The sequence below is a fragment of the Elgaria multicarinata genome, chromosome 8 (assembly GCF_023053635.1).
Source record: "Elgaria multicarinata webbii isolate HBS135686 ecotype San Diego chromosome 8, rElgMul1.1.pri, whole genome shotgun sequence".
Taxonomy (NCBI): Eukaryota; Metazoa; Chordata; class Lepidosauria; order Squamata; family Anguidae; genus Elgaria; species Elgaria multicarinata.
The window spans coordinates 57,205,121-57,225,140 of record NC_086178.1 but is presented as its reverse complement, the minus strand read 5'-3'; the positions used below and the strand labels follow the sequence as shown (position 1 = coordinate 57,225,140).

Below are 20,020 nucleotides of genomic sequence, written 5' to 3'. Positions count from 1 at the left end.
TAGTTTTCCTTATTTGTTGTCTGTAAATCTCTTTGCGCACTATTTTTCTTTGAATTGGGTCTTCCTTGAAACTGCTTCTTACGTGGTTTGCCTTTACATTTTGACTTCGCTCTGCTTATTTCTTTATTACATTTGTGTCCCGCCTTTTTTTCCTCCTTAAGTAAGCCAAGGCAATGTACATAATCCTCATCCTCCTCTCCATTTTATCCTTACAACAACCTTGTGAAATAGGTTGGGCTGAGAATCTGTAAGTGGCTCGAAGTCACCCATTGAGCTTCCATGGCCGAGAGGGGACTAAACCCCGATCTCCCAACTCCCAGTCCAACACACTAACCACCACACTGACTGTCATAAATACAGTTGATCCATGCCCTATAGTATGTCCCATATGGTAAAATCCACTTTGTAGGGCTTTATTCAAGCATTTGTGGAAGGCAATCCTTTCAGAGTTTTTCTTATAAATGTTTCTGAACACTTCAAATGTTAATACTTGCAGAACCAAAACCCTTTTAATTTGTGTAGTATGAGAGACACTGTCCTAAACAATTTCTGGCCTATTGTTACAGCTAAGATGCACCAGTTTCTGTAGCCTGTGGTAAGCGAGAGTGATGAGACATCTCTAATCCAATAGATCAGAATGAGTTGAGGCAGCTACCTTGTGGGAGACTCGTGAGCCAGTTCTCATCTTTTTGAAGACATTGGTCTCACTTCTGCCTCTTGTTGGTCAGACCTGTGTAAATAAAGTTCTTCTTCGTGGTCTCTGTGCATCACACAACAGTGGGCTCTGCGCCTGCGCGGAGTCTTGTTCGGGAAAAAACTTATATAGCTGAGATGTTTTTGGCGGGAACCCCTCCCCCACGCCATGAGTGCGCATGCGCAAAGAGGGGGTTCCCGCCTATTACCCCAGTTCTATTTCAACCTTCATTGTGGTGACATTGTTTGGGAAATTCTCTGTAGGAAATTAAAATAAAACTACTGTTAGAGGCGTTTTTTTCTTCTCTTCTCTTTCTATCAATCTAATATTTCTTCTTTATTCTTATTAGCGTTATTTTCATTATTTGTTTTTTCTGTTCGCGAAAAGCGACCGCCCGAAAGGGCACATGGCCCTCAAGGCGCCGTTCAGAAAATGCAAAAATTGCGGGAGTAAGCTCCCCCCATCCGACGGGCACTCCCTCTGCCTTTTGTGTTTAGGTGAGGTCCACGTTGTTGATACCTGCCATTTTTGTCAAGCATTTTATAAACTAACACGGCGACATAGGTCAGACAGACTTAAAGCTCTACTTTGGAGCAAGGCCTTACAGGCAGTAGACAAGCCATCGACGTCAAAATCTTGTATCATGGAACCTGTTCAAACTTCTCTAAGATCGCCATTGCTTGCCGAAGCTCAACAACCTGAATTGCCGGCCACACCAGGGAGAGGCGTTACGCTTTCAATTGCTAAAAAGCTAACAAAGAAAGCTAAAAAGGCAAAACATACTGCCACGAGCTCGGAGGAGCAAAATAAAAAGAGAAAGAAAAAATCTCTTTAAAAGAGTGTGCCGAAACCTACTCGGCTGTCTGTTCCTCCTCTGACGCCTAATAGACCAATACTGACGGTCGATACTGTACAGCCTCAATCGGTATCGACAAATGATCCTTTGCCGCAAATTTCATTGACCGAAGCCGCGCCTTCGATACCAATATCGGCACAGCCGTTGCCGCCTCCTCCACCGCCACCTTTATTACTGTCTCCTATACCGACAGTACGCTTACCTTCGGCGCGTGAACAGAGGCTAACGTCGACGTCGGAAGGCGAGATCAGAGATCTATTGCCAGCTCCTATACCGCCTAGGCAGGTGCAACCTCAGGACAGGCGTTATAGGCATGACTCTCCAGACTCGATGTTCTCCACTCATTCCAGGAGAGGATACTACTATTACGATCGCTCAGCTCAATCAAGGGATAGATCCCGTTCACCACGCCGTATGGATAGATGGGAACGAAGTCCCCATAGATATCAATATTGGGATCGTGATCCATGTTACCGATGACCTTACGAAGGTCAATGGGAAAATTTTCCTCAAGACCACTATAGTCGAGAACGGCCTTTTCGAGAACAACCACCCATGCAATCTGTGGCCAGACCATCAGATACAATTTCTAATCCTCCATTTCGGGTTGACTCGTCTGCACGTATACAGCCAATACAACTTGAACTACCCACAGCAATAGCCCCTGATACTCTAGCGCTAATGCAACCGCAATCAGCTCCACTTGTACAAGTCCCAACTGCTCCAGTGGACTCCCCAACATCAGGCCAGGATGAAAACGGTTCTGATTCATCTTCATCATCCTCGGCACAACCTTCGCTGGCGTCTCCTGATATAGAGGTCACCCCACAGGGGGGTATTTCTCCACCAGAAGACCTTGGACACTTTTCTGATCAGGTCATCAGAATGGCACAGGCTTTGGGTCTACAGGTGGAACAATCCACATCTACTACACAAGACCCAGTTTTCGACTCGATTATTTCAGACACAACAAAACCTGTAGCCATACCTATGTTACCGGCTCTACTTGAAACTATAAAACAGTCATGGAAATCACCTTCAACAAACCCACCAACTTCCAAAAGACTGGAGGGTATGTATAAAATACAGCAGTCTGATGTAGAGTTCTTGTTCCAGCATCTGCCACCGAATTCGATAGTCGTCGAAGCTGCCCAGGGTAGGAGTAGACATCAACATTCTTCCCCTGTAGATAAAGAAGGACGGCGTTTAGATCTTCTCACTCGTAGATGGTATACTTCCTCCTCCCTAGCACTAAAGGTTACAAATTACCAGGCAGCTATGTCTGGTTATCAGTTACTTCTTTGGGACAAAATGGGAAAGTTAATGGAACACTTACCTGAGGATAAGAAGCATCTGGCTAGACTCTTCCATTCCGAAGCGTCACAGCTTTCCCGTCAGCAAATACATACCTCAAGGCACCAGGTCAACTGTATAGCAAAGACCTTAACAGGAACTATAGCGCTCCATCGCCATGCCTGGTTACGATCTGCGGGCCTCTCCCAGGAGGCACGTTCTAGAATAGAAGACTTACCTTTCGATGGGCTCGGTTTATTTAATGCCAACACAGACAATTCCCTTGATACCATGCAGAAAGCAAGAGCAACAGCTCGCCGGATGGGCTTCAACCAACCGCAACAACAATTCCAACGACATTGGTCTCAACCACGTTCCTTGTACTATTCCAATAGACAACAGTACCAGCAAACTCAACCTCGACAACAACAACAGCAACAACAGGCTTTCCAGCCACGTAAGCAACTTACAAATTTCAGAGGCAGGGCCCCTTCTCGTAAATTCAACAGCTCCCTTAGGCGGCGTCTTTGATTTCTTCTTGACGCCAGCTCCATACACCAACCCCACCGTTTTCTTTAACAATAGATTTTCCTATTATTACCACCAATGGAAGGCTATCACTACTGACACATTAGATCTAAGATTATTAAATACGCATATTAAAACCAAAAAGTTTAGAATGGTATCATTGGCTTCTATTATCCCATTATTATCCAAGGGACAGTGGTTTGCGTCGATCGATCTTCGCGATGCGTATTTCCACATCGTGGTGGAGAGCACATACCGCAGATACCTGCGATTTATAGTTGGGCATAACATCTATCAATACAAAACTCTTCCTTTGGCCTTTCCACTGCTCCGAGAGTTTTTTCTAAGTGCATGTCCGTGGTATGTGCTCACCTTAGTTTAATGGGTGTAGAAGTTTACCCCTATCTTGATGATTGGCTTCTTGTAGCACTGACAAAACAGCAACTTCAAAATTCGGTACAAATTACTTGCTCCTTGTTAAACAAATTAGGACTCTATATCAACTACGAAAAATCCCAATTACAACCTTCACAGGTCATCCAGTTTATCGGGGGAACCCTCAACTCCATATCTGCTCGAGCCTTCCTGCCAACCAGTCGATGCCTACGCATAATCTACCTTGCACAGAAGTTTCGACACAAACTTCACACATCGGCATTCGCAGCACAACAACTGTTAGGCCTTATGGCCTCGACTACGGCGGTAGTTCAATATGCCCGCCTCAAAATGCGACCGCTCCAGTTGTGGTTCATACGGCACTTCAACCCCCAAAGGGACCCAAAGAACCTTCGACTTTATCCACCTATCCATATCAAAGACTCTCATATATGGTGGACAGTAATACAAAACCTGACACAAGGAATTCCTTTGACTCAAAAACAACCAACCAAGATACTGACCACAGATGCTTCAATGAAGGGTTGGGGAGCACATTTAGACGCACTAACTGTTCAGGGTCGATGGTCCAAGAAAGAAACCAAAGACCACATAAATCTTTTAGAACTTCGAGCGGTTCAACGAGCTCTCAAATCTTTCGAGTCGGAAATTACCGGTCACTTATTATTATTATTATTATTATTATTATTATTATTTATTTATATAGCGCCATCAATGTACATGGTGCTGTACAGAGTAAAACAGTAAATAGCAAGACTCTGCCGCATAGGCTTAACCTCAAACAATACAACGGTGGTCGCATATCTAAACAAACAGGGGGGTACCAGATCAGAAAGGCTTCTAAAATTGACACTCATCATCTTCAATTGGTGCATCCCAAGAAACGTCACAATTACTGCCATCCATATTGCCGGCACCGAGAACGAATTAGCAGATTTCCTAAGCCATTCTCACCATCTTGTGCACAAATGGCAACTACACAGAACGGTTGTCAAGACAATATTCGATGCATGGGATACCCCGGACATAGACTTATTTGCCACAGAAGCAAACAAGGTGGTGCCAATTTTTTGCAGTCGTGCAGGTCTAGGCAAACACTCAGAGGGCGATGCCTTTGCACTTCAATGGACAAACACTCTTTTCTATGCATTTCCCCCTTTTCCCATCATAGCCAGGGTAATGCCAAATTCTTGCCAACAGGACCAACTGCATCTTGATCACCCCTTGGTGGCCGAGACAAACGTGGTTCGCCACACTTCTACGGCTGTCGAGGACTCAATACCGAAGGCTCCCGCTACTGCCAACATTGCTGACGCAACAGCATGGCAAAATCAGACATCCCGACTTACAAACGCTGCAGTTAACAGCTTGGAGGATACAACTGTCCCCTCAGATCTAACCTCCACACGGCTACAAGTCATTCTCGATGCAGCTAGAAAGCCATCGACCCGAACATCTTATAACCGTAAATGGGCTTCCTTTTCGACATTTGCCAAGGACAACAACTTTGATCCTTTCTCTTCCACTGTACAACAAATTTTAATGTTTCTGCTAACGTTGTCTCAAAGAGGCTTATCTACATCTTCAATACGTGTTTATTTGTCAGCTATATCATCGGTTTGTTCCAATATCGACAGTTCAACTCCGGTAAGTCAGCTCGCTAATCTCCCACTGTTGTGTGATGCACAGAGACCACGAAGAAGAAATGCAGGTTGCTTACCTGTAACCATAGTTCTTCGAGTGGTCATCTGTGCAGTCACACAACCCACCCAACCATCCCCTCTTCGGTGTCGAGGAGGTCTATAACTAATGTTTTTAATTTTTTGCTTGCTTTTCAATGACATCCTCATTGAAAGAGATGCCCTTATATGGATAGGGTAATAGTGTCATGAAAACATTCTCTCGGTGTCGATGTCTCCATTGATACCGAGAATTCTCTCGGTTCCGAGGCCACAATGTCGGTCTCCAGGATCTGAGGTAATCGGCGGGAACCCCCTCTTTGCGCATGCGCACTCACGGCGTGGGGGAGGGGTTCCCGCCAAAAACGCCTCAGCTATAGAAGTTTTTCCCCCGAACGAGACTCCGTGCAGGCGCAGAGCCCACTGTTGTGTGACTGCACAGATGACCACTCGAAGAACTACGGTTACAGGTAAGCAACCTGCATATATAGACAAATCTAATGTGAGAACTCAAGATAGGGTTTCACGCAAAGACCCTGTGAGAATGAGAGATGCAATGCAGGATTTATATTTCAGCTGTACAGATCAGTCAATAGAAGGGTTATTAGTGATCTGCTATTTTCAAGCCAGAAGTAATTGCCATTCATGCATTTCACTAAGATGTATTCAGACATTTTGCAGGACTGTTCCCATCATTGTAAAAACATAATGAAAAGTGACCTCCAAGCTCCACGTACAGCTTTTGGCGATGTCAGCAACTACCACTTGGCTACTGTGACAGCTTAAAAAGAATGTAGATTCTGCCCCTTCTTTGTAGACAGGAAAGAAGAGGTACAGGAAGGTGCTAATATTTACACAGAGCCATCCAGTAAATTGATAGCAGGAGGATGTTTGTACTTGCTTTTCTAGCATTCTTCTGTTCCTTTAAGAATGTTTTGGTTAATTTTACAATTGGCTGCCCACCTGTTATAACATATTTTATCATTAAACAAAATTAATTTTAAAAATGGTCTGGAGCTGTCTGCTTTTAATGGGATCTGAGTTTCTTTAGTCCTGTAATCTGCCTCATGAGGCTTGTCTGTCTTCTAGGAAGTGCAGCATTGCATCATTAAAATATCACCCCCTGCTGAGAGAAACATCAGTCCTATTCACTAAATGGAAATGCGGAAGCAGTGACAAGTGTTTCTAAAAACTGTATTAAAAATTCATTTATTCTTAGCTAAGCATTTAGCTAAGAATAAATGAATTTACCAAATAGGGGATTATAATAAATTACAGTGTTCTTGTTGTTAACAAATACGTCTGTCTAAAGGACTACATAAAAATAATAAATATTCTGCCGTCTCAGCAGTAGTTCTGTGGTACCAAAAGGGATTTGATTTCTGTAGTTTCAAAACTGAGTGGCTTGAAGCAGAGTGGCTGGATGGGAATAGGCATATACCCTTAAAGAATTATGCAATCAAGCTCACATTGCCATGCTAACGTGGCATTGTTCACCTAAGGCAGGGTATTTTTCATAATCTGTAGCCCCCTGACTCTCATATGAATAACACTGGAGGCTTAATGCCAGCTACATTTTGTTGTTGGTGTTCTATGTCCCGTGCCAGTTTTGGCCCATAATTTTCCCAGCTGGCTTTATTTAGCCTTTCATATGAGAGTGGAGAGGCAGATATTTAAGAACCTTTCTTGCACAGAAAGCCTTATACTTGCTTGCTACTTAATTAGCACTTGTTTACGACACAGCCTCTGATTTGATTTTTAAAACAAATTGCACAGTAAAGAAGCTGATATTTAAACTGTATGGTAACCACAGCTCCAGCTGTGATTCAAATATTGTAAGCCTTCAGGGGTTGTATTAGGCTTAGAAAATAGGAACTGAGGCCTGTAATTTAATGTCTGTCTTTCAAAGGCTGCATTTGGTGTTGGTGTTGGTGTTTTTAAGGGAGAAAATAAATGCATTCCATAGAATTTAAAATATTGACTCGTTCTGAGAAAACAGCCTTTTCAGACCTCGCTAGAGACTACTTGGATCCATTAAGTTAAAAATGGAAGAAGGAGTAAAGGAAGGTAATAAAGCAAAAAGTCAGTTAAAGATTGCAGGCGAAAGATGACCAGTATGAAATTGGAATGAGCTAAAGGCTTTAGTACATTGTGGGAGGCAGACTGTTGAAAAGACAGCCATAGAAGTAGGTAACATATTAAAAGCAAGTGTTTGGGTTGCCATGGATTACAGAATTGCAGTTTGACAGGTGTTAGGTTAGATAAAACAATGCACTGAAAATGGTGGAGTTCCCACTTAATGGTGCTGGAGATTATGTTTGCAAAACCTCTATAGAATCGTTGCATCTAGGTTTTTGTATACCACAGAAGCATTATGTTGGCTCTTATTAAAACATATGCTTGAGAGATGGTTGGCCAGGTTAACAGAGTTAAGATGACAGGATTTTAAAGCACCATCAGTGCCTTGAAGAATGTGCCTTGGGTCAGAGCATGTCATTTAAAATGGTTACTTGGGACTTAAGTGCTTACATAGCCCTGAAAGTTTGCAAGTTAAAATAATGGACTGTGGTGTAAAATCTCTATCCATTCACCCCACCTCCTTTAAGTGAAGTTATTAGTATAACTTTGTGTTCTGCTGTTTCTATTTACAGTGTAACGATGGTGCAATTTCTTTTATTTAATGTGTTTTTGGTGCTTGCAAATGTTAGAGTACAGAAGTTAGTTTCAGAATATGTAGCAGCTATTGAATCTATCAATCTATGGAAAGGTAGTTAGTGTGAGCTAATGTGGTGTAGTGGTTAAATGTGTTGGACCGTGAAGACATCTCAGTCATGGAACTTAGTATCGTAAGCCTGCCACTAACTCTCAGCCTATCCTACATCATAGGGTTGTTGTAAGGATAAAATGGAGAGAAGAAGGATCTTGTACATTGCCGGGCTCCTTAGAGGTAAAGGTGAGATATAAATGAAAAAAATAAATAAAAATAAATAAAGATGAAATTGTTAAAGAAAATAAATTCCATTGAGTTGATACATCTTTTTGTGGCTCTGTCATAATTGATGACTCTTGCATTCTGAGGTGTTGTGATGCTGTAGAATACAGGGCAAAGCCTTTAAAATAAGGAACTATCAGCTCCTGCTGCGTGGAGAAGGGCTGTGGCTCAGTTGTAGCGCACGTGTTTTGCACACAGAAGGTCCTGGCTTAAAACCCTGGCATCTCCAGATAGGGCTGGGAATATTCCTGCTTGAAACCCTGGAGAGCTGCTGCCAGTCAGTGTAGATAATAATGGTCTAGATGGGCCAATGGTGGAACTTTGCATAAGGCAGCTACCTATGTTCCTGTGTTAACATTCCTGCATCCTATGTTCCTGCATTTACATTCAGTTCACATGAAGCTCTTGCTACGGCTGTTGGGGTTTATTGTTGCCCTGCACAAGCTGAGAGAGTGCCCTGGAACATGCCTAATCCTCTGGTGGCTGTGCATTGCAGGGGAAGGTTAATAGAGATGGGGAAAACTGCTTTTTAGGGGTAGCCCTTTTCACAAAAAGTCTGTAAAGAATAGGGGCTGCCTCATCCTCCCAGAGCTGTTTGTCCTCCCCCCACCCTTTCAGCAACTGATTAGGAAAAATTCAGACTGACTGGCTGAGTTCAGATGACACACTAACCAACAGTTGTTTCCCATTCTGTTCCTATTAACCCCCCCCCCAGTTGATTAGCGTGTCGTCCGAACTCAACCAACAGGTTTGGATGACTTGGTAACCCATGATTGTTTAAATAGTCCACGGTGGGCACCACTGCCATTTGCCAGCATGCCTAAACCACTGTACTTACTTCCCTTCCCAGCTCCAATCGTGATCAGATCATGTCCCACCCCTTTTTTATATATTCCTGATCCTGTTTTTGCACAAAAATGAGACTGGAAGCCTTGCTGATATTTCCCTGTAATTTCCCTCAGGTGCGGAAATGGGGCTTCCCATTTGCACACCTGGGCAAATAGCATTCTTTGGTTTTCCTGGCTGCCCCCCACTGCTCTTTCAAAAACCAATAAAAAAGCTGGAAATGGAGGGGGGGACAATCCCCTTGCCAAGGACTGTGGAGGCAACACAGTCCTTGGTAATGGGTTCTCACCTCCCCCTGATTTCCCAGGTTTTTTTAATTGTTCTCAGAAGCCCATCTGTGGAAATGGGATTCCGAAAACAATATTAAAAAAAGCAGGATCCCCTTCGGAATGGGGTGGAGGGGACACCTGAAGGGATCTTTCCACTGGGGCACTCCTTTCTTCCCCTGCCCCACGACTCCTTATCTCCAAGAAAGCCATTCCTCACAAGTCGGGGAAATGGCTTACTTGGAGTTACTTGGAGTCTCCACACCCTGGCATGAAGGGGGGTTCCTCTAGGAAGTGGGTGTTTAAGAGCCTTCCTTCCACACACACACCCGTTTCTTCTGAGCTGCACCCCATTTCTTCTGAGAAAGTGGGGATGCCAGGTATGGGTGTGGGGTGGAAGTGGGTGTGGGTGTGGGCAACCCCTGCCATCCTTCCCCACATAAGAAACGGCTCTTCCCCCAACTCCTCGTAGGGATCTCTCTCTCAGCCTTGCTTTTGAAAGCTGTCATTTTGACAGCTCTCAAGAGCAGCCTGCTGAGATTGCAAGGGGGAACCAGTGCCGCTATTTGGGTGGGAGGACTGAGAGGGGGCGGGGGATGCGTTAGTCAATGCACAGTTGGTTGTCAACTCACAGTTGGTTATTTCTCTGATTGTGTGGGGAGTACCCGCAAAATAACCAATTGTAAGTTGACTATTAATCCACCTTTGACTATCGTAGCTGTCTCACAATGAGCTTGCCAAATAAAGCTGTATGTGGGTAAAGTAAACATATATGTGGATGGACATGACAGTTGCTTGTAACATGCCCTTTAAATACAGTGCCTAGAGCCATCCTAGTCTATGGTGTGTTAATTCTAAAAAGCATTTGACTGATTTTGGTACCATGACATGTCCTGCAAATTGGAATTCCACATCCAAAAACATGAAGAATTGCCAAATCTACTGCACAGCAGTTGGAACTTTCTTTTTATCCCAATTGAATGTGAGCAGGTTGTCTTGACATTGGATGAGCTGCACTAGATACTACCGTATTGAAATCATGGCATTTTTACCAATGTGATATTTTTATCTTGCTTAGCTGAGAGTAAAGTTGCTTTCTCTACCAGTACTCTTGTTCTTAGAGCTGTGTGTTAGTGGAAGACTTTGAAAGGAGTCCAGAGAATGACCTGAACATGCCTGGAAGGTAATTGTGTGTAATATAGTTCAGTCCTGACCATAAACAGGCCTAGGCCTCACAAGTCTCTGGATAGGAGATTTACTGGAAAACCCCAAGTATGATTCTTTGCTCCTTGGAAGAAGAATGGGATACAAGTGTAACACGGAAATGGTAGAGTGAATTGGATAAGATAGTGACTTATCATTGAGGCTTCTCCAGGTCACACTCTGAATTGGCTCTTGCTATTCCTGGTAGTAAATAGGAAGCTTGCTGTCATATGTTATTACTTAACCAAACTTGTGTTTTTGTCTAGCAGGAGTACCTTCACCCATGTCTGTGTGCAATATACTATACCTTAACTACAGAGCTGCTCTCACAGCTCTAGAACAAGTGGGATGGTCATAAGTTATATTCTTCTATCACCTGACCTGGAAAAAATGTCAGAACCCCTAAACGCTAGCACTGATCTTGCACCGGTATGACACACTATTCCAAATTCCTAGGTACAGGCATCACATTTTTAGGGCCCTGGACAACTTGACCTTCAGCATTTTTAGAACAGCTACTAAGGGATTCCCAAACAGTCTTAATGGACCTTTAAATCAGATCTGTGAAAAGCATAAGGCTGCTTCAGTGTGTCCTTTGTGAATGTAAATGGAGAAGCAGTCAGCTACTCAGTTTGTTCTAATTCTGATGACCTGGATCAGAATGCCGATCCCAAATAAAACCAGACAAAAAGTATGTTGGGAGGTTCTCATGTTTCTTTAACATTCCTTTGCATCTTTTAAGGCTGTAAGTTCTATTGGTTAATCCTTTAGAGATGGTTAGCTATGCAGAATCCTGTGTAAGTTGTACTAGATATTCATAATTCTTCCATCCCTACTATTCTATTATTCTGAGTTATCTAGAGTAGTAACCTACCTGCGGTTTTCCAAGGAATTAGTCATTATATGTGTGGCTGAGAACGTGTGTGATGTTTACTCTCACCTGGGAAAATGGTTAGGTTAGCCAGGTCCCAATGTAAAAGGAGGTCTCTTATGTCTATTCTCTCCTAGCCCAGAATACACATGCCTAAAGATGGATTCCAGCTTACATCTTCTGGATACCAAGCATGGCTAAAGCAGGTTGGACTGTATTACTGTTTTTCATCTCTTGTGAGAATTTGCACCTGAAATTTGTGCTTGTTTCATTAATAAAGTATACATAAAGTTCAACACCCCCCACTGGTGCTGTGTAATCAAATACCCTCTACATCTATATATTTGTGTGTGTTGTATCATATGTCTGCATGTTGTGTGCATCTCGTCTTTGCACTTCTCATGAGTAAAAGTTCAAACAAGGATCATCAGAAGGGAGAGTGGGACAATGCGTAGAAAGATCTGCAGCAACAACTCAAATTGCTGAATTAAAATTAGCCTTCAAGTATGAAGGTCTGTGGTAGTGGTAATAACGGGGAGGCCAGTGGGTTAATACACAGGAGGCTTGCATCTAGAGCCTAATTCAGATTTGATTGGGTAAAACAAGTGTGGACATTTGCTCGCATCCCATAACAATCCTGCAGTTTGACACAATCTGACACTATTGGGAGTCCCTGCTCAGATGTGGTCTGGTGCTATATTACTTTGGTGATTATTAAAGGCCAAGCTTTAGATGTTTCGGCAGCCTAGCTCTAGCAATTGCTGTCAGCGTCTCAAAACAAATCTGGTATAACAATTCTCCCCAAAGAATCTTGTTTTAAACTTTGCATGTATGACACATGCACGCTCACGACATGTATGTACCTTTGTGGGGAAAGGCAACATTCTCAAAGTAGATATGTAAAGTTGCTCCATTGTAGGAAGCTGGAATGATTGTCATGACGCTGAAAAATGAAATGCAGATCAGCTGTATCCTGTTGTGGCAACTATGATTGTGAAGGTGTTGGTAGAATGCAAGTCTCTCCAGTTCTTTGAGCCCAATGAAACAAATGAATAAAGAATCCTTGGAATAAGGATTCCAAGGAGGAAATAAAATAATGAAACTTAAAACTATTTAGTGTTAAGTGGAAGGACAGAGCCTTGTGTGTAGTTGGGTTGTCTCAAGCTGATTGCTGGAATAATGTGTGTGCAAGCAGGAAAAACAGGCAGAGTACCATTTAGTTTATGCACAAGATGTACTGGATTGTTATGGGGAGATCAGTCAAAGGAATGCGAGGTTCCTTCCTTTTAAGAAATTACCCTAGGAAATCTTACTATATTAGGATTTAAGTGACATCTCCATAGTATTTTTAATGAACTAGTAACGATCACCCAATTAAAGCTCAGATGAGGGATGCTACAACCTACTCCTATGCAGTAAATAAATATTAATAGTAATAGAAGGTGAGTTTTTTGATCAATAGGTTATATTTTTCCTTTCTGTTCCAGAGCTGGGCTAGTAGAACTGCTAAAAAATGGATTGTATTGTAAGTGGTTCACCCTCTTCCTTTCCAAGGCTGCTTTTGCTGTTCCCATCTTAAATCAGTACAACTATAATCTGCTTGTTAATGTTTATGTTAACTAAAACACCCCTGTTGTCTTTTCATTTGCTGAAATAATCACACGACTTGGCTGGGCAGTATTATATTGATAGATATGAGTAGGTGGCATTGACTCTCCCTGTTCTCTATCAAGGATGTTAGGAACTTACTCATTTCCATCCCTGCATTTAATGCTTTGCCAGTGTGGATGAATTTGCTGCTTGCCAAAACTTAAACTTAGACTTTTCCCCTTTAAAAATGTACTACATGTATATTGTAGATTCTGTGATTGTAAACATTTGTTAATATCTTAATAATGCTTAATACAGTGTTTAATGCACAGGTTAGAACTTAACATGTTGTTTTCCTATTTCTTTCTTAGTGTTGAGCCAGCAGAGGCAGTGACTCATTTACCCTCACTCGGTATTAAATGCAATTTTACTGGGGGATTATTTTTCCATGTAGAGAGATAGTTACACCCTTAGGACTTGCACTGAGTTCTTGTATTGATTCAGAATGGGGGAGTAAATAGGGATGAGCTGAAGCTACTCACTGTATTTCAAGAATGTTTTCAGTAGTGGTAAAAATGTTCAACTATTTTTCAGCAGTGCCTGCAAAAATGTTCACCTATTCATGTTATGTTGCCTTCCCCTGTGTGCCCCCTTTCTCCTTCAGTGATGTTGACATGCAGCGGCTACGTAGCATTATGATGTCATCCTTTTCACAATCCCTGGTTGGTGGGATCATAATCCAGGAAGAAAAAAGAAGCAGTAACAAGTGGGGATGGGGATAGGGGAAACAATGGCAACAAGCAAGACTGAAAAGGGGTGAATATTCTCACAATTAAAGAATTTTCCAGACCATAAGACTGTATTTCTCCTCTCCCACCCCCACCCCCGGTTCCATTGTTGTTTTTGGCTCACAAATTTAAACTGGGAAATATTCAACACAGCCCTAGGAGAAAAAAATGAGCACTGTTGTTCGTGACATTGGCTCTGATAATTCAACTTCTAACACAGTTTTATTGCAGTCGCAGCATTTATCAGGTTAAATGGTTATGACGCCAATATCAAATGTTCATGTTACAAAACCTAGGGCAGATTTGTAAATGAATGCTAAAGTTTGCACTATGAATAACAGAGGCCTTAGCTAGTAGGGCTGTGCTCCGCTTCTCCTCGGACCGGAGAAGCAGAAGCGGATCGGGGGCTTCGCCTCCCCTTAAGGCGAAGGCAAAGAGGATCGGGGGAGCAGCGGAGCGTTGCAGAGCGGATCGAGGTGAAGGCGGATCCTTCGCCTTGATCCGGAGCTCCACAAAAAAGGTAGGGGGGGGTTACTTGGCCCTGCCGCTGCCGCCCATGCAGCGAAGGCGGCAGAGCCAGGTAAGGGGGAGGGGGGTCTTACCTGCATCCGTCCGCAGTACCACAGCTGCTTCAACTGAGCCCGAGGACTCAAACAGGAAGACTAGGCCTGGTCTTCCTGTTTGAGTCCTCGGACTCAGTTGAAGCAGCCGCAGGTCTGCAGACGGACGCAGGTAAGGGAGAGGAGGGAGGGGGTTTACCTGGCCCTGCCGCCGCTGCCGCCGCCGCCCATGCAGTGACGGCGGCAGAGCCAGGTAATGGGGAGGGGGATCTTACCTGCATCCATCCGCGGTCCCGCAGCTGCTTCAACTGAGCCCGAGGACTCAAACAGGAAGTGTAGGCCACAAGCGGGGCCTACAGTTCCTGGTTGAGCCGCGGGCTCTAGTGAAGCTGGGACGGGACGGGATGGACACAGATAAGAGGGAGGGGGGCCTTACCTGGCGCCCCTCCCCGCCACTGTGGAGCTCTGCTTCGGAGCCGGAGCTCCGCAGTGGAGCAGAGCGGACTCTAGGCAGACCGAGGTGGGGCGGAGCGGGCCCAATCCGCAATTTGCAGATCAGGAGCTAAGAGGATCGGGGGGTCCGTGCACAGCCCTATTAGCTAGACCTACCTGTTAGCCCGCGATGGCGGAGGGAAGATCTTGCAATGTGTATATCACAAGATCCCTCCTCTGTTTACATGCGACGGGCGACGACCTCAGAAGGAGAGGCGTCGTGCCCGCTATTTTTTTTAACTTAAAGGGGCAGCAGTGCACAAACCCTCGTGCGCAAATGGTGAGTAATTTTTTAAATTTAAATTACTTTCCCCGCTCCCCCCACTCTACCCCTGATGGGTGCAGCTCCCGGCTCCTCATGAGGAATCACACGGAGCTGGGTCAACCCGCAGCGCCTGGCCACACACTCTGTGGTCTCGGGCTCAGCCCCAGACTGCAGAAAAAACAGGGTTAAAGGGGAGGGTGAGATCCCGGGGCAAGGGAGGGATAATCCCTCCCTGATATGGCCAGAGAGTAGGCACATCACTCACTCCCCATGAAAAGCTTAATTTAAAATTATTATTATTATTATTATTATTATTATTATTATTAATAATAATAATAATAAATTTATTTCTTATCTGCCTCTCCACTTGGATCGAGGTGGGGAACAACAGTGAATATAAAACACATAAAAACTGATTAAAAACATAGTATACATTATTAAAAACATCCTGAAAACATCTGAAAAAGAATCCAACTTTAAACATCTTGGGTGATGTTTCATCTCTAGAGTACGCTAAACTTAGAATAATTTTAGATAGATGCATATTATTGTTTATCCTACTTCATCTTACAGCATATAATTAGTCTAATAGACTAACTGACATCCTCGAGGCCAATAATGTTGTCACGGAGACCCAAGCTGCTTTAAGAAAGAATCACTCCACCTCTGATCATGGTCTGATTCTTTTTCACTTAGCGGAGAAACATCTTAAATTTCTACGTAGCAAACTGTTTGTTGCCTTCATGGATCTGAAATCCGCTTTTGACTCCATCCCTAGAACCAAACTATGGGAGAAATTAGATAAGATCCTGGTGGACAAAAGGCTTCTTAATCTTATAATTGTTCTATACAGCGACAGCAGGATGCGAGTTAGACACGGCACACAGGGACAGCTCTCAAATGAAATTCTTATGTCTAGAGGAGTAAGACAGGGCTGTAACCTCGCACTTACATTGTTTAACTTATACATAAACGATATTGAGGAGGCCCTGTCTGACCACGAAGAACACTTCCCCAAATTTGGTGCAAGGAAAATTCCTATTTTACTTTACGCAGACAATGCTGTTATTCTTTCCCGTTCTAGACCTGGTTTGAAACATCTTTTAATGAAATTCTCCAACTTCTGCTTGACTAACGATCTGAAAATTAATTTTGAGAAATTTAAAGTCATGGTCTTTGAAAATAGATTTTCTCAACGCTGGTGGTCCCTTGATGGGCATATCCTGGAACAGGTGAAAAATTTCTCTTATCTGGGGCTGTTATTCCATCATACCCTGTCCTGGAGTGCCCATAGATCGGCCACCCTTAATAAAGCTTCAGTCATTTCAGCCGCAATAACACATTTTTTCTTTACTAACGGGGGAATGTTTATACCGTCTGCCATCAAAGTGTTTAATGCCAAGTCTGCAGCCCAGCTTTTATATGCCTCCAACATCTGGATAGGGGGATTAACATCTAAGATAGATAGGCTACAGACAAGGTTTTTGAGGACCCTTCTTCAACTCCCAAAGTGTGTCCCTAATTCTGTACTTTTGTTGGAAACCAGGGAAAGTTCTCTTTCACTTAGGGCTTGGTGGTCTGCCTTAAAATTTCAGATGGAAGTTAGCTTTTTTGGGAGGGGCTCAGGTCTGCTTCCATGTCTGGCTCAAGACAACTATGTGAACAGCTGGTCTAGGCTTCTTGCCAGGAAGGCAGCTTCAATCAGTCTCTCCTCTTACTTCCTCCTTAATCTGGGCTTGAATTTTGCTTTTAAATCTGTTCAACAAAGACTGTGGGACATAGCCTTCTGCAACTTACACACTCGCTCTTATGTTTCTTGCTCTCCCAGGGCATTGCACGTTCATTACGTTGGGCCTCTTCAGCTGGCTGACTATTTAAAGAACCTGTCAGTGGCTAAATATCGTATTGCTTTCTCCAAGGCCTGATGCAATGATTATTATATTGAATTACTTCAGGGCAGATATGTTGGTGTCCCTTATCAGGAACGAAGGTGCCCCTGTAGGAATATGGAAGTGGAGACGATGGAGCATATCCTTCTGTCCTGTAGCTTTTATAATCAGGCCCATCATCTTATGATCACCCCATTGTTGAATAAACTGTCCAGAAGTTCAGACAAATTTTGTTAAGTTTCTGTTGGAAGATAAGTCCTCAAAAGTAACTTTGGCTGTTGCTAATTTTCTTACAGTGGCGGCCAGGATTAGAGCTCTCTGTGTATTAGACGAAAGTTGACAATAGCTCTAACTGATGTTTCATGTTTGATTCTTGTTTTTTCATGGATCTATGGATCGCATTAAAGATGTATAGTATGGTATATAATTAGCATTTATTTCATAGCATTGACTAACTTTTTAGAAGTTGAAAAACCTAGTTTGTGTGCAAGCTACAGTGTTGCCCCAATAGTCTCTTTCATTGTCAGTTGTGTTTCCCCTTCATATTGTACACTATTGATTTGGGGCCTGGCTGATACAGAATGCAAAAAGTGCCCTAGTAAAAGTATATTCATATGACCTTAAAGCAGTTTATGTTACAGACAAGGTGGAAGAAGATGGATTTTGCAAGCCTGGAAACATGCTATAAATATCAATAATTCTAACTATTTTATTTAAAAACCAAGCAGGCTAGATGTGCATAATTTCAGCCACTTAAATTGGGGATAACAGTTAAATAGAACTTGTCTGGGATCACCCCAATTAATGTTATTACCTTCTGCCCTTAATAGCAGGCTTTTACAGTCACAGTTGCTGTACTAGAGAAGAAAAAATGTTTGTGACCAGAGAGACATGTTAGCTATGAGAAAAAGCTTTCAAATAATTTAAAGCATATTTTTCTCCATTTCTTATGAGTATATTGTTATGAGAAATGAGCACCTGTACATGTTTTTACATTCTTGATTTAATCCTATACTTTCAAATGGAAGCATTGTTTCAATCAGCAACTAACATTCCATATCCAACTAACATTCCATATATGAAGGGACAACTTTCAAGAAGGAAAGGTTTGCTTATGTATTTTTAATAGGCAATACTAAAGGTACCCGTTGTTGTTTTTTGCCTGCTCATTTAAGGATCTGATATCTCAAGTTGAGTTCTGAAGTCATAGGCTCAATTCAGACATCATACCAAACTGCTCTTAAGGAACCTTAGAGTTTTCTGTGATGTTTGAATGAACAATTTGGCACTGACCAGCAAAACAGCATTAGAAACCATCGTTTGAAGTGGGTTAGCCATCATGGTTTGTCATGCGATCAGAATTGACAAATCTCGGCCGCAGCCATTGCTCCACCTCCAGAGGCTGCTACATCATGGAAGGGAAAGGAACTTATGAACCTAAGAGGATGGAGAATGAAATCAGGAAAGCAGCTTTAAACCATGGTTTTCTAATTGTACACTTGGAACCTTCTACCACGATTTGGGTTCTAAAATATGATTAATGCAAACCATGCTTTAATGCAGTGTTTATAAACTCCTTATTGTCAGGCATTTCAACCTAATCCACTACTATTTGCAGAACATTTGATGCAGCCAGGCAATCTAAAATAAAAATTGGGTGTATATCTTGTTTGATTCCAGCTAATGAAAAAAGGTAGGCTATAAAACTTCAGAAACTAATAATAAGTAGCTATCATTTAATGTAACATTACTTCCTGAATGACCATATTTTGGTAAATATAGGCTAAAAAATACTTGAAATAGGCCAGCAATTTCATCCAATGCGTTATGCCTACATTATGCCCCCCCACACACACACATTTTGTGCAAATAGGCAGTTAGCGGCATTGGTTGCAAATAAATGTATAGAATTATAAGAGGTGGCGATGGAGCAGACAAATAACCCATGAGGTTCCTGCTTCTTGCCAATGTAGCATTATTGTATGCAGTATATTTTCTAGAACATTAAAATTAGTCTGGAATAAATAGCTGAAAACTGCAGTCTTGCAGCAGAAATAAAGGCAACTTAAATAAAGGGGGAAAGGCAATGCAAAATTACATCCTCTTTGCAGCCTCTCCTTTACCTAAATGGAATAGTGATGTTTTTAGCCTTTGCCCTATTTCAGTAGATCTTTGCCTCCTTAAAGAATGCAGACTAAGAGAAGATTGTGGGATGGGGTACTCTCAGTAAAGTGTTTAATCAGGGAAAATTGCCATTTTCACGTTGAAGTTGAAGGGAAATGCGCTACAAGGAGGTCTAGCTGAACTGACTCCCTGCCATCTCAGGTTGAAGTCTTGTCTAAAAAGCACTGAGAACACGGAGTTCTCAGAATGTAATAAGAATGCTATGTCAGGCTTTAACAATTCAACAGCAGCTGTAATCCTTCTCTCACACTCTGTTGTGTCTCACACTCTCAGATTTTAGATTGTAAGCTCCTGGGGCAGGAACCAGTTTCTTGTTTTTTGTCTCTTGCTTTTGAAATTGTGAAGCTCCACGATGTTACTCTTTTACCTGGTTTGCATGTAACAACAAGCCACTATGGGCAAATTTACCTGCAGGGCTTTTAACTAATAAAGTGGCATTACCAGTTATAATGGACACATTTTCCTCTGTCTTCACATGTTTTCCCCAATCTTCTAATTTAGGATGGAAGAATCTGTCAATTTTGGTTTCATTCAGTTTCTCATTTTTTGGACCTAAAATTTGGTTTTGCTCAATTCTGCACCAGTTGTATGAATTTTAACTTATAAAGCCCCCACAACAATTTGTATG

General features: G+C 42.6%; 1 protein-coding gene across 8 annotated transcripts in view; it reads left to right on the top strand.

The window, feature by feature from the left end:
* BTRC (beta-transducin repeat containing E3 ubiquitin protein ligase) overlaps window positions 1-20,020 on the top strand; it is a 158,885-nt gene that overhangs the window by 12,378 nt on the left and 126,487 nt on the right. For 6 of the 8 annotated variants that reach the window (XM_063132537.1, XM_063132536.1, XM_063132533.1 and 3 more), the window contains exon 2: window positions 11,762-11,830. The exons of the other annotated variants lie outside the window; for them this stretch is intronic. In XM_063132537.1, coding sequence (XP_062988607.1) covers window positions 11,762-11,830 — 69 coding nt within the window. The remainder of the gene's footprint in view (window positions 1-11,761; window positions 11,831-20,020) is intronic. 8 annotated transcript variants of the gene reach the window in all.